The sequence below is a fragment of the Gigantopelta aegis genome, chromosome 14 (genome assembly GCF_016097555.1).
Source record: "Gigantopelta aegis isolate Gae_Host chromosome 14, Gae_host_genome, whole genome shotgun sequence".
NCBI lineage: Eukaryota > Metazoa > Mollusca > Gastropoda > Neomphalida > Peltospiridae > Gigantopelta > Gigantopelta aegis.
This window is the reverse complement of record NC_054712.1, coordinates 42,035,659-42,048,091: the sequence shown is the minus strand read 5'-3', so window position 1 is coordinate 42,048,091 and position 12,433 is coordinate 42,035,659. Positions and strand designations below refer to the sequence as shown.

Genomic DNA, 12,433 nt, shown 5'->3' with positions numbered 1-12,433 from the left:
TATTTACTAGCCCAACATTGAATATTACTAGCCATGGGATTGGGGCTACCATAATGTAGAAGCCCTATCTGGCATGGCAATAATAGTTATTTACTAGCCCAACATTGAATATTACTAGCCATGGGATTGGGGCTACCACAATGTATAATCCCTGCAAACTATCTCACCCTGCGGTGAAGTGAGCCACATTCTGAACAAGACTTTTCACCTGTTGAACGATCTCCAAGACTGAATTCTGTAGAGCTTTCCGCAACGTCAACCCTACGAAAAACACATATAGAAATGCACACATGCAGGTCCATACCCACGAAGGGTTATACAGTCAAACCTGTCAAAACTGGATCCTGAATAAAACAGAAACCTGTCTAAACTGGATCCAGAACAAACCAGAATCCTGTCAAAACCGACCAAGTCATAAAAAAATTATAAATTCTAAAATGCGACTCTCTAAATACCGGATCAGGTCTAAATCAGACAAATATTAGGTCCCCGGAATGATCTGGTTTTATCGTGTAGGGAGGAGGAATATCACCATATTATAAACACATTTTTGAAAGATTAATGTTTGCTATTAAAGATAAACTTTTATTTTATTTTTTTAATTTTAAAGGAAAAGGAAAAAAGAAAAGAAAAGTAAAGTTTGTTTTATTTAACGACGCCACTAGAGCATATTGATTTTTTATCTTATCATCGGCTATTGGACGTCAAACATATGGTCATTCTGACACTGGTTTTCTTAGAGGAAACCTGCTGTCACCACATAGGCTACTCTTTTATGACAGGCAGCAAGGGATCTTTTATTTGCGCTTCCCACAGGCAGGATAGCACAAACCATGGCCTTTGTTGAACCAGTTATGGATCACTGGTTGGTGCAAGTGGTTTACACCTACCCATTGAGCCTTGCGGAGCACTCACTCAGAGTTTGGAGTCGGTATCTGGATTAAAAATCCCATACCTCGGCTGGGATCCGAACCCAGTACCTACCAGCCTAACCACGATGCTGGTTATCAAAAAAAAAAAAAAAAAAAAAAGGGAAAAAGGATTATGTTTGCTATTAAAGGTATACATTTACATTTTTGTAATGATTAAAGATCTACTTTCACAAATATATGCCAACTCCCATTCCTAAAAGGAAATTCTGTGTACATGTGGTTGACATAGTTAAATCAAGATGGAATAAAATCAAGTTATTTGATTTAAAGGACTTTTAGTTTCAGGTCAAAACAAATTCCCCTGAAACACCATGTTCTCGAAACTACTAATTTAAAAGAAATAATATATGAAGAGTTTCATCGCAAAATGCAATAAATGCCATATTAAAAACCATTGTGCGAAAACACCACTCACACTGTTCACGTATAGACAAACACAAGTTCAAATTCAGTTTTCAGCAAAACGCAATACAACTGTCTGAGGATATACGGCAGATTGCAGAGAAACTGGCGTAGTGTTTGGAATAAAACGTTTTTAGGACTGGGCGTGTATAGTGGTGTTTATCGCATTTTGTAATGAAACTCTTCATTCATATATATATATATATATATATATATATATATATATATATATATATATATATATATATATATATATATATATATATATATATATATATATGAACAGATGGGACTACCACCCTACTCCATCCCTTAAAAAGATAAAACAACAAGCAATAAAGACATAATAAGAAATATACCTGTCCAGTAATAGATGATGGTAAAAACATACTAAGCCATGTTTTCATTGGTAGCATTTTCAAGCTTATAATAAAATAATCATACAACTCTCTGTTCTCAGTAGATATACATGTACATGTAGCTCTGGGCCATGGTATGTGCTATCCTGTCTGCCGAATGGTGCATAAATGGTTTGCTCTCTAAGACTATATGACAAAATTACCAAATGTTTGACATCCAGTAGCCGATGATTAATAAATCAATGTGCTCTAGTGATGTCGTTAAACAAAACAAACTATTCACCGGTAGCATTTTCAAGCTTATAATAAAATTATCATACACCTCACTGTTGTCAGTAGATAGAGCTGCCTACTTTTTTCAAACAGCCTCCTACTTTCAAAGACTGACTGAACTGAGTTACTATGTACTAGGTGAAGGAATGACCAGCTGACCTTGTGACAGAGGGAGGGAATAGTAGGCCGACACCAACGCCAAGATGACTCCTTGCAGAGATCCGAGCAGCGGCTCACATTGCTGAAACAAACACAGGACAGTGTGCGTGATTACAGGCTATAAAACTCCATCATATGTGGTCATGCGGGATAAAAAAAAGTACACCAGAGGTGGTGGAAAGTTCTACCTGGGTTCCAGGGTCAAAATTTCCACCACCAAGGGTGTACTTTTGCTATCCCATATGATAGGATATGATGGAGTCTTTTCCTCTCATCCATTCCTTAAATACATGTAAATGATTAGTTTACACAAACAGTTTTTCTCTCTCATCCATTCCTTAAATAAATTATTTACTTACATGAACAGTCTTTTTCTCTCATCCATTCCTTAAATAAACTTAGTTCACACGAACAGTCTTTTTCTCTCATCCATTCCTTAAATAAACTTAGTTCACACGAACAGTCTTTTTCTCTCATTCATTCCTTAAATAAACTTAAGTTTACACAAACAGTTAAAGATGGCTGAAAAAGTAACTTATTTATTTGACCATTTTATCACAAATAAACTGCACTGTCATATTTCATGTGTTGCATAGAATTTTAATACAATAAATTAACAAGACAGCTTTTATAATGAAGATTTTAACAACAAAATATCAATCTAAAACTGTGGTTTAATGACTGCGGATAACCAACTTGCATTACTATGACATCATATATTACAAACAACATAATACTCCCCATTGTAAACACAATGACATTATAGCGAAGAGAAAAAGAAGGAAGTTGAAATCACATGACTGGAACTACAGGGAGCATACAGTGAAGAATTTTAGGCCATCCCATTGGCTGTTGGGATGTTCAGACCAGACCACTTGCGTGGGGGGAGGTGCACTTGTTGAAAACAGGTAATGTTGAAAAGAAAAACAAAATACCCCCCATGATAAATGCAATGACATTATAGCACATTAAAAATAGATTTATTCTGTATGGGCTGGCATCATGGAATGGGTCTGTCTTGCATAGCTGGGGATGGGAGAAAATGTAATAGGATGGGAGAAAATGTATTGTTAAAAACACAGTAATATGTCATCATCACAGCTATATTAACAGGAGAAACACACTCATTCCATTTTATTACTACCTAAATAGAGTCCTGTTTAGAAAAAAAAGGTTACACTTAAGAACAGAAAAAAGGAAGAAGAAATGTTTTATTTAATGTGGCACTCAAACATTTTATGATTATATGGTCTCAGACATCTGGGTATACTCAGGATAATTCGGAATGTTTTCAAATTATTTTCAAATCACTGGCATGATTCTGCAAGTACGGTTTTGATTGGTGGACATGAGCTCCAACTGGCTGCTGTTAGATCCACATGTAATGGTGGAGCTAATTTTAATTAGATTGGCAGCAAGAGATCTTTTATTTGCACCATCCCAGGTTATTACAGTTTTTGTTACACCAGTTGTGGGACACTGGCTGGAACAAGAAATAACCCAGTTGTACCAACGGGGTTTGATCCTAGACTGACAATGCATCAGGTAAGCACTTTACCACTGGGCTATGTCCCACTCTCTAAAGTACAAAAATGCACTTCCACATTTGTCATCGATGATCAAAAGTAGGCTGGCATTTGTAATATTTATTTTAAAGCACCCAATATTTTGATGTTAATCATCACTTTTATTACCAAATAATAATAAATGTGCAGTCACTTATTTAACGGCAAAAGAAAGCGGTATTCTGGCTTAAATGCAAGTTTTGTAGTAAAGAGGTTTAGATTTTTTTGCCCGTTAGTTACCAGTAACATTTTTACTTAATTTATCCCGACATCATACAGAGTACATAACATAACAAGTGACTAACCTTTTTTGTTGGTGGTGGTGGGGATGAAAAAGCTAAAGATAACTTGGTTGCTTCAGCCGACAAACCTCTGTATATCGCACCTGAAAGAAGTAAAAAAACCACAAATTAATTCCAGCAATAAATTTATGTAATAAAAATTAATATTCAGGACTGTATTAATATAGCATACTGTTTACCAAACACTAAAACCATATTGTAGATTTATCGATCTATGATCCATGGTTACCTATGGTTTCTGCATTCACCAGAAAGTGTAACAAATGTTTTAAAGGGACATTCCTGACTTTGCTGTAATTTTTAAGTTGTAATCGACTAACAGAGACTTTTTAACGATTGCAATTATGTATCAAATATATTTTTCTGCATAAAATATTAGTGGCTGTATATTAAATGTGTTTATGATCGTTCTAATATTTGTACTATGTTAAATTTCATTTTATTTCCTAAAATATTTTTTTTGTATGTACGAAATTATTTGAAGACAAAATCCAGTTTGGGCTTCTTACAAATATTAAGATGACCAGAAATACATTGAATTCACAGACACTGATATTCTAAACAAGTTAATATATTTAATATGTAAGTTTAATTGTAGTAGAAGTATTTTATTAGTTGGAAACATCTTACATTGCAGCAAACTCAGGAATGTCCCTTAAGGCCTCTGAAAATTGTGCCAACAATTAATATTAATTACTATCATAGATTTTTACATAACACTGAGTAAGTACTAGTCACTGAATTTTACTATAGGCCCCTAAATGAAAACCCCTTAAAGCTGTAATATTTTTATTAGTCTGTTAAGATATAAATTGCCATCGGTAAATCACTTCAACGATGGCAATATGTATACACCTGGTGCACATTATCTGTTAGTATTTAACATAAATTTGTACATTTGAAATATATGCCTATATGTGTACATACAACAAAATAACCGTTTAGTCATGAATGTTTATATGTTGCAAAAGTTAGCTTTAAAAAATTGCCATTGGTGGGCCTTTTGACCCATGGCAATCTTTTAATAAAATTACAGTGGGCAACCAATTCTCACATTCAAACCCTGTAAACTGCAGCCATAACATATCGTGGGAAAACCCAGCACATGTATACAATGCACTAGGACGTCTTACCTAACCTGGTCCAGTATGCATCCACATCAAAGGGTGTAGCATCATCATCTTCTGGCCTGCAACTGTGATCATCTGTCAAAGTAAAGCAAACGTTAGTTTTGTTTAACAACACCACTAAAGTACATTTATTGGCTGTTAAACATTTGGTAATTTTTACATTTTTTAGAGAGGGAACTCAGTACATTTGTCCATTAGTAGCAAGGGATCTTTTATATGCACCATCCCACAGGCATTCAATAATACCAAAACTTTTGATCCCTACTAGTAGATGGAATGACATATTAATGTCTTTATAAAGTAGGGATTTAAATTTTTGGTATATGTAAATACACGTTAAGTGGCAATAAATTTGTCATGTATGAAAAGAATATAATCAAAATATTGCGGAAATATATCAAATTTACCGATATACAAGAAATTTTGAATTTTATTCATGTATAGGCCTACTAATCTGTGTCAAGTGCCTGTGTGTTTGAAATAGGTCAGCATAAACAAAACGTTTCATTTGTGTTAAATAATTTTTTTAATTCCAGGTGGTCCGACGGACTACATGTTTGCAGCTTCAGGTAGTCCTGTTAATTTTCAGGTAGTCTTAAGACTACCGGACTACCGTTAAGATTGAACCCTGGAAGCTAAGCGGACAGAACTAGAAATATCTATCAAATAACCACATCCAGGTCTACGCAAGGTTCGTTTCTCTTTATTATCTGTCTTTCTTTTTTTCAGGCTAGTTTTTTTATATTGGGGTTTATTAATTATTTTCTTTAGTTTTTATCAGTGTGTTTTTTTTTGTTGATTTTATTATTATTTTGGGGGTGAGGGGGGGGGGGGAGGGATATATAAATGTTGTCATAATATAGTGTGTGATTAAAAAAAGTCCAACTATTTTAAATTGGATGGCGGAAAAAATATACAACACAAAACCGTGAAAGTTTGTACAAAACCAGTATATTATTTTACATGTATATGTTGATGGTAAAAGTTTCAAATTCCATAAAATGGTATCTATAGTAGCAAACATATTATACAAATATAATTGAACAAGCACCGAGTGTACTGGTCATGATGTCTTGATTCAAATTAATAATCTATAGGCTATTGATTTGTTTTTTTCCAAGAATAACTCTACTGTTTGTTTGTGTGCTTTCTGCTGCATAAAATGGAATTTTCCACTGCACGAGTGATGTGACGTGGCACTATAAATAAAACGTGTATAAAAGAGCCTGTGTCCTTGGTGCCCGGTCATTCCCATGAATGAAGCTAAGCAAACAGAACTAGAAATATTTATAAAATTACCACATCCTTGTCTACGCAAGGTTCGTTTCTCTTTATTATCTGTCTTTCCTTTTTTGCAGGCTATTTTTTTTATATTGGGATTTCTTAATTATTTTCTTTAGTTTTTATCAGTGTGTTTTTTGTTTTGTTTTGTTTTTTGTAGATTTTATTATTGTTTTCGGGTTATGTGTGTGTGTGTGTATAAATGTTGTCATAATATATTATGTGATTAAAAAAAGTCCAACTATTTTAAATTGGATGGCGGAAATAAAAAGTATACAACACAAAACCGTGAAAGTTTGTACAAAACCAGTATATTATGTTACATGTATATGTTGATGGTAAAAGTTTCAATTCCATAAAATGGTATCTATAGTAGCAAGGGAGCGAGATGTAGCCCAGTGTTATAGCGCTCGCTCAATGCGTGGTCGGTGTGGGATCGATCCCCGTCGGTGGGTCCATTGGGCTATTTCTCGTTCCAGCCAGTGCACCATGACTGGTATATCAAAGGTCGTGATATGTACCACTCTGTCTGTGGGATGGTGCATATAAAAGATCCCTTGCTGTTAATCGAAAAGAGTAGCCCATGAAGTGGCAACAGCGGGTTTCTTCTCTCATTATCTGTGTTGTCCTTGACCATATGTCTGACGCCATATAACCGTAAATAAAATGTGTTGAGTGTGTCGTTAAATAGAACATTTCTTTCTTTCTTTTTTCTATAGTAGCAAACATATACTGAACACCATTGAAAACGCACCAGGGATAATACACTTATATTTTGGTATATTAATGCACTATAATTATTTGGTTATTAGTTTTTTTTTAACGTAAGGGGTTTATCTGTTTAACTAACAACAGACGCCGACATCAAAGTTCGTAGAATTTTATTCAGTAATAAAAACTAGAGTGACTATCAAAAACGAAGTCAGTAATTTGTGTGACCACCTTTAGCATTCACACATGCTAAGCAGCATCGACGCATGGACAGAATCAGCCTCTGGATGAGGTTCTGGGGTAACCTCTGCCATTCATCTTGGAGTGCCTGCTCAAGATGCCGAACGTTGTGAAACTGACGTTGGTGGAGACGTCATCCCATCTCATCCCACAATTCTCGATTGGAGAAAGGTCAGGGGATAGTGCAGGCCATTCCAGGACAGGGATGTTTGCATTAGCTAAAAACTGCATGGTTAATCTCACAGTGTGCGCTCTTGTGTTGTCCTGTTGAAAGGTGTGCAGTTCTGGGTGTGCAGCAAACTGGAGTGCGACAATTCTTCTCAAGACGTTATCAATGTAATACTGGGCTGTCACCCTTCCATGGCAGATATGTAAAGGTGTTCTATGGTGATAACTGATTCCGCCCCAAATCATAACACTTCCGCCTCCCCATCGGTCAGTTTGGACAACACACTCATCTTGATATTGTTCTCCACGACGACGCCAAACACGTAGTCATCCATCAGCATGTCTAAGATGAAATCGAGATTCGTCTGAAAACAAGACACCTTCCCACTGCCATCTATTCCAGTATCAATGACGATTACACCAGTTTAAACGTACATGTCTGTGATGTTGAGTAAGAATTGGCCCAATGTAGCGGCATCTAGTGTGCAATCCTGCTGCAAGTAAGCGGCATTGTACAGTGTTTGCGCTAACTGGACCATTTCTCCCTTGAATTGTAGGTGCTGTGCGGGCAGCTGGTTGTGTGCGATCATGTAAATGTGTGCGGATGATGTAACGATCTTGTCTTGGTGTTGTAACCCTCTGTTGGCCAGGTTGTGGTCGATGTCGAGTGGTCCCAGTTTGTTGTAAACGACTAAACAGTCTCGATATTGTTGAGTGATGACATGTAAGACATTGTGCTATAGCGCGATTTGATAATCCAACATCATGCATCCCAACAGCTCTTTCGCGTTCTTGTGGTGTCAATATGGGCATTGTAATAATGTTTTGTAACCTAAAGGAACAGTACAAAATTACAGTGGCTTTAATAGGCCATGATCTAAGCTATCACAATTTGCATGCAGTCACTTGTTGCACGTTATTTTTCAGAAGTGCGACATGTGTTGCGTTTTGGTGACTATCTCGATAAAGTGCATTGTTATAAAAGTTCATTATTTTAATTTCTTAATGGTAAATTAATAAGTTACAGAATTTACAGTTCACAATTTGTGTGCATTTTCATTTAAAACGTATAACATTGAATACAATACCATGGTGCTTTTCAATGGTGTTCAGTATATTATACAAATACTACACCACCGAGAAGCCACCCAACATGACTGAACATGCACTGAGTGTACTGATCATGATGATCGACTGTTATTTTGGTTAGAATCAACAAAAATATAAATGGCATTACCATTGATGTTGAAGAATACCTGATAAGACAATATGCTGCTAAGATGATACTCTGCTAAGACGGTATGCTGATAAGACGATACGCTTCTAAGATGGTACGTTGCTAAGACGATACGCTGCTAAGACGATACGCTGATGATATGCTGATAAGACGATACGCTGCTAAGACTATTCGCTGATAAGATGGTATGCTGCTAAGACAATACGCTGATGATATGCTGATAAGACGATACGCTGATGATATGCTGATAAGACGATACGCTGATGATATGCTGATAAGACGATACGCTGATGATATGCTGATAAGACGATAGGCTGATGATATGCTGATAAGACGATACGCTGCTAAGACTATTCGCTGATAAGACGATACGCTGCTAAGACAATACGCTGATGATATGCTGATAAGATGATACGCTGCTAAGACGATACGCTGATAAGATTACGTTTATTTTCGATATATCATTCCAGTCTCTGGATAGTACAAATGGCCTTACTTGATGACTGTTTCTCAGATACATCTGGTTTAAGAATTAATTACACAAAACCGAAATCCATTTGGATAGGTACACACAATGTAGCTAAAAACATTCCAAAGAAGTCTATCATAATAAAAGATGCAAACTAGAATGGGGTTTAGAAAATGTTAATCTACATGGTATAAACTGTTGTTAATTTAGATTGTATTATAGAATGTAATTATAACTCAAAGATTATAAAAATGCAGTGCTTAATTAAAACTTGGTGAGGTAGAAAACTGTCGTTTGGAAGGGTTACAGTTCTTAAAACTTTAATAATAACTAATTTATAATTATTACTGCTAAATCCACCAAAACAAATGATGCAAACTCTTTTAAAAATGGAGTTTTATTAACAAAGGAATTATTTCCATTAACGACTCGATTGATAAATGAGGAAACCTTTTTTTAATTTGAAACTTTCACCAAAAATATTTTTTATTATTTTTATGATTATCACTACTGAACGCTGTAAAATCTATTTAATAAATTAAATAGGCAAAAGAGTTTTGATTGAATTGGTACATCTTCGAAGATGTCCATTAAACCAGTGTTTTCAGATTTGTATAGCAAAGATAAGTACCGGTCATATATTAAAAGCTAGCATGGACGCTACCGTTCACGTCACTTTTTTTTTCTTTTCGGTATTATAAAACAGGTCTTTCTATCAGCTACATAAGGTAAATAGGGGCAATCAATATACAAATTATTTTACGTGCGCTGTTTGTTAAATGTAACGTGCGTTATTTTTCACTCGCCAGATTGAAATTAGGTGTGCCGTACGAGTGTGATCGCACATGCGCACCGTAAAAAAACAAGGTCTGATTCTGCATAAATGATGTCATTAGGGAGTTCTTAAATTTTCATCAATGATTCACTTAACATTCTAAAATGGAGACCATTTTTTTCAAGATGACCACCATATTATTCCACCAATGTCCATTATTAACATTAATAAAGTTCACAGACTTTTATCATCTCAGTGTCATTTTATATATTTCAATAATGTGCAGACATATGATTTTTTTCTTCTTCAAATTGTTTAATATTCATCATCTTTCAGGCATCGAAATAAGCAATGTGTCTGGTAACCCTTTTACGGGTTACCACAAAATATAGCCTGGTATAACCTATAGGTTACTGCTGAAAATAGAAGTGTTCTGGGGTTTTTTTCTCTTATTTTATCATACAACAATGAAAGATAATAATAATTCTGAAATTGTATCGGTGAGTACAAACATCAGTACGAGAAACGAAATCTAGTAGGGGCTGCTTAAACGCGGATTGCCGAAATTGCTTGCCATTGCACAAGTGCGCACGAACATCGGTGCAATTTTGTACGAGAAAATGAAACGCATCTAGTGGACGCTGCTTAAACGCGGAATAACTAAAACTGCTTGCAATTGCACATGTGCCTGCGAACATCGATGCAATTTCCTTACAAGAAAATGAAACGTGGATGAGCGGATTTTATTGCCGTTTTTTTTTACATTCAGAAATGAAAGTACCACTGAAATTTTTGTTCACTGACTTTTCTTACATGTGGTAACCTCCCGACTGTTCTCGACTTATTTCGATGCCTGATCTTTGAAACCCATTACATCCTGGTAAATGTAGAAAGTTTTAACTAATAATGATTGTATATAAGTGAGAAACAATATGTATTCCTCAATGCATCCACTTTGTGGAAATGAACTAAACCACGTGACCCAGATTTACAACATTAACCGGTACAACAAAACATGACTAATAAAAAGTAAAACTTGTTGTCGCCAGTAATCAAACATTTAATATAAAAAATACAAGATGTCTTAAACAGTATTTCATTTTATTTAATCGCATTTTCTAGCTTTACGACAGGCAGCTGGCAGTACACTACTGAATAGTAGTGGCCATGTGGACATGCAAATAGTGCTTATTCACACCGTGAGGCGGATCAACTGAACAAAACGGGTTGAAAATGTTTGGTTCTAAAAATTGAGATGGGGAAAAAAAATATTTTGCAAATTTCTTCGCCAAACCGAAAATTCTTTTGCAAAAAATTTTCACAATTGGCGACTTTGGCGAACGATGAGTCCTGCCTGTGAAGCTCAGGATGTGTCGTTAAAGAAAACAAACTTCTTTTAAAGCTGCAGTGTCTGGAATGTTTTTATTATTTAAGCATTTAGAATAGATGATCCAGTTCTGTTTGGTACATAAAAGGCCCACCACATCGCTATAGTTTCGCAATGCTCGCTTATCTACATTATCTAGGTCAACTGCAAACCCAATGGCCAGCTAGTTTTTCTTCAATTAGCGGGACGCCAGTAGAACTGGGAATTTATGCGATTTGCACAGGCGCTGAGCTTCTCATGTGATTTTAAACAAATTTTACCGTCTTGATTGAGGGGTCGTCTCATACCTCCAAAATATATTTATATCCATAGAGGTATGGTACAATACCTTTCCAGGGGTCGGTGGGGGATTTGCTTGAAATTTTGACAGTGACCAGCGGTTGGCATACGCGTTACATGTAAGGGGGTGTTAATAATTACGTAAACGCCCTAGGGGTAGAGAAAGAGGGCTGGTATGCTAGTGGTTACGAAACGGTATGGTACGAAACGTCTAGAAACCATCAAAACCGGTTTTAACAAGAGAATAGTATGTATCCTCAACCAAACGTTCTTTGTACAGCGCAAGAATTCTCATTTCATTTTTTGAGACGAACCCTAAAACACACCTGTCAACTGAAATTGACAAGAGGCTGTCGTTCATAGCGAACTTACACACATTTTTAAAAGTGCAGTTGAACTTGTATTTCATATTTGTGCATGATGATATTATTATATGCCATAATAATATTATCAATTATGGCAACCAGACACTCGGACACACTAACTTCGGACACACTGTAACTTTAAAGTAATTTTGTGTCTCTTCTTCTATTTAGTAACTATTTTAAATACATTCCACATAACTATATTATGATCAGGTTTATAAGACATGCTTAAACCTTGAATCTGAACAATAACAAGCTGTAAATTGTCAACAAATTGTTTCAGGACATCAACATGCTCTGCCATCGGTTGTTTGTCAGCCATAGCTGATTGGTTGGTTGTTTGTATTTCCTTACAGGTTTTTAGAGACCCGCAAAAACTGTATCGAGGTCGAGTGTGCT

The 12,433-nt window shown here is 35.7% G+C and overlaps 1 protein-coding gene across 1 annotated transcript in view; it reads right to left on the bottom strand.

Moving 5' to 3' along the window:
- Window positions 1–12,359, bottom strand: part of LOC121388075 (cyclin-D1-binding protein 1 homolog) — a 25,003-nt gene extending 12,644 nt beyond the window's left edge. Inside the window, exons 1-5 of the mRNA XM_041519285.1 lie at window positions 12,269–12,359; window positions 5,126–5,197; window positions 3,996–4,075; window positions 2,126–2,207; window positions 168–261 (exon numbers count right to left, since the gene is read on the bottom strand). Of these exons, the coding sequence (XP_041375219.1) occupies window positions 168–261; window positions 2,126–2,207; window positions 3,996–4,075; window positions 5,126–5,197; window positions 12,269–12,356 (416 nt within the window). The 5' untranslated portion in view covers window positions 12,357–12,359. The remainder of the gene's footprint in view (window positions 1–167; window positions 262–2,125; window positions 2,208–3,995; window positions 4,076–5,125; window positions 5,198–12,268) is intronic.
- Between the last annotated feature and the right edge of the window lie 74 nt (window positions 12,360–12,433).